General features: G+C 43.1%; 1 protein-coding gene across 1 annotated transcript; it reads right to left on the bottom strand.

Moving 5' to 3' along the window:
• Window positions 1–310: 310 nt before the first annotated feature.
• On the bottom strand, window positions 311–2114 carry foxq1a (forkhead box Q1a). The gene has a single exon (XM_012825570.3). The coding sequence runs from the start codon at window positions 1905–1907 to the stop codon at window positions 930–932; it is 978 nt and encodes a 325-aa protein (XP_012681024.2). The 5' UTR covers window positions 1908–2114; the 3' UTR covers window positions 311–929.
• Between the last annotated feature and the right edge of the window lie 835 nt (window positions 2115–2949).

Genomic DNA, 2949 nt, shown 5'->3' with positions numbered 1-2949 from the left:
GTGTGTGTGTGTGTGTGTGTGTGTGTGTGTGTGTGTGTCAGGAAAAGAGCATTGACATTGTGGTGCCCTATATTGCTTGTATAGCCAGTCCACCTATTGTACATCACCATGGGGTCACATCGAAGTTCTTCAAGTCATTCTAAATGAATTCTGCTCTAGCAGAATTAAGTCTCATATTCACAGTCCATTTTTCTTATCTAACATTCATATATAAGAGGCAAATCTGCTGCCTTATAACTTTCTGGAGAATATTTTCCATGTTAACAGGATCAAATGAGGACACACAGACCCAATACGGATTTGAATCCCATTCAGTTTTAATAATGATAAAAAGGCATTTGTCGTTTTAAATGCATGTTTCAATGTAATATAAAATGCATTTATAGTTCTGTACACAATATTATTTTTTTTTCCAGTTTACAGGACTGAATATGACCACATGTGAAATCAGTTGATTCCGTTTTTTCAACATAGGCCTATAAACCGTTACCACCAAGACATCTATTATCAACGGTTAACTTGTGCCTAACATGGATCAGCTGACGTGTGTGGATGATTATGAACAGGGACATTTACAAATGATACGGAGAGCTGGGGATGATGCAATTTGACCTGTGGTTCGCTCAGACACGTCAGAATAAACTATAACAAAAATATACAGTAGCGTACGTGACAATTTGGCAAACCAACATACTGTATGTAAACATTAGATTCTTCGGACGTGAACAATAGTTAAACTATCATAATATGACATATGACTATTCAATGTGTGTTGTAGCCTAGGCTATAGTCCATTTCATATGATAGAATACCGGTATTATTCCCCAAAACTGCTGTTAAATTAGAAAAAATAATGAAATGTAGACTATTTCTCATGTACACATTTACGTTTAGTGCATTGACAGTGCTCTCAAAGTTCATATCTTGCGTTAGGACAGCAAGTAGTCAATTTTGAAAGGGTGATAAATGTCCGCCTTCGCCGTTACTGGCACATGGACAAGGCGGGTTGTCTGGGAAATTGGCAAGTACTCTGTAGTCAAGTGGAGAGAAGAGGATATGTCTTTATGATGGTGCGCGCTTACACCAATGTTGTCATATACTCCGCTGTACGCCCGCAGCACCTGCGCGGCACTGGAGTCGATCAAGAAAGACGGGGCATGGGGTAGCGCAACAGGTGGACTCCTCATGACGTAAGGCATCATGTGAACTCGTCCAGACCATTTCATCCCAGCAGCAACTGACTGCTCATCCGTTTCCTGCGGGCAACGTTCCTCTCTCCTGAAAGGTTTACTGAGGATACTGTCTATGGCAAAGGAACTGGAGAACTTTGTGTTTGGGCTGGTTGTTGGAATGGTTGGATTTAGTGTCTCACCGACACTTTGATTCAGACCCTCCTCCTCCTTACCAGTCTTTTTGTTAATGCGCTTTCTCCTGCGTCGAAACACTCCATCGGCAAAGGTGTACTCGCTGTGCGGGTTCAACATCCAGTAATTGTCCTTGCCCCATGGTCTCGAGGGGTCCCGCAATACTTTCAAAAAGCAATCATTCAATGACAGATTGTGACGAACCGAATTCCTCCAACCGGTGTAGCTACCCCTAAAAAACGGGAACTTTTTCATGAGGTAGTCATTAATCTCTGCCAAAGTCAGTCTACCCGAGCTCGACTCCCGGATAGCCATGGCAATCAGGGCGATGTAAGAATATGGAGGTTTAGGTCTTCGGGTGTATGGCTTGCCTTTTCCCTCGGCGCACGAAATAACAGGTGTCGGACTATGAGCCACACAGTCCCCATCCGAGCCCAGCTCCTCCTCCCCCGATAAGGGTGAAGGCACACTTCCCTCAGCATCGCTGCACATTTCAAGAGGTTTCCCGTCGTAATGTCCCCCGCAGAATACTTCCAGCTTCATTTTCAGCTTTTCCTCAATTCAAGTGTTCAATAGGAGTTCTCAGAACAGTCTTTATGACAGAGAGGAACGTTTCCCAAACACCAATGGTTCCGTAGCACGAGAGTTGTATCCCGTTCACAGAGCAAAAAAGCACAGGAACTGAAGTCAGAATATCCTCAGCTATATATCGGAAAGCAACGAGGTCTTACCTGTGTAAGCGCGACAGCGCAGATTACCTCTGGAACGCTTTACCAGCTCTAATATAACACTTACCTCAGGACCAGCCCACGGGAGGCGTGGCTCTCTTAACCTCAAACAAGACCATAACTGCGACAAGTGCGTGTAAATAAATTAAACATCTAAAGCCATTAAACATTTCAGAGTCCTTATATGGATGTATACTTGCCATTACCAAATCTCATCAGGTAGAGCTAAGTCGACTAAGTTTGGTTTCGCAGTTCTTGCACTCTTTTTCAAAGCACGCTTCTGAACAGGGACTCACCTGAGACCGGTATAGTGGTAAGGTACACCCTCCACGGATTTTTGCGAGAGGCAACCAGGTGGCGTTAGTTTACCATATATTCTTGTATTTACAAGTCGTTGGTTGTAATGTGTGTACGTTTGCAGGTTTGAATTCATTGCGCTTACCGAAATTCCCAAAGTGTATTATTTTAAGTGGAGGTATTCATGCCCCAAAACACCTTTGTGCAGTATGTTCGCAAACACAATTCTGCCCTGTTTGTCAAACTGACAGTAAAAAAACAATTGTCTCATAGCATTGATATCACTGAACGACCTTAACAGATCGCCTTATATGCTAATACAAGCATTTCTTTTCTACTAGTGTCTACAGCCACGTAGGCTATATGTATAGTTGCGACTGAACGGGACCTGCGTGGATTGCACACCTTTAAACCACTCTATCTTAAACACTTGCTCCAACACTCCACCACGATTCTTATCTCAGACAAATGTTTAGACAGTTAATGGTATGTTTGCTGCTCACAGTCTTGCTCACCTCACTGTGATTGAGAGCCAAATACACACCAGAATGCACAAGTAT

This window comes from Clupea harengus, chromosome 25 (assembly GCF_900700415.2).
Source record: "Clupea harengus chromosome 25, Ch_v2.0.2, whole genome shotgun sequence".
NCBI lineage: Eukaryota > Metazoa > Chordata > Actinopteri > Clupeiformes > Clupeidae > Clupea > Clupea harengus.
This window is presented reverse-complemented; position numbering and strand designations above follow the sequence as displayed.

Bases quoted from the DNA above. Each gene is read 5' to 3' on its own strand.
- foxq1a (XM_012825570.3), bottom strand. From the start codon at position 1,907: ATGAAGCTGGAAGTATTCTGCGGGGGACATTACGACGGGAAACCTCTT.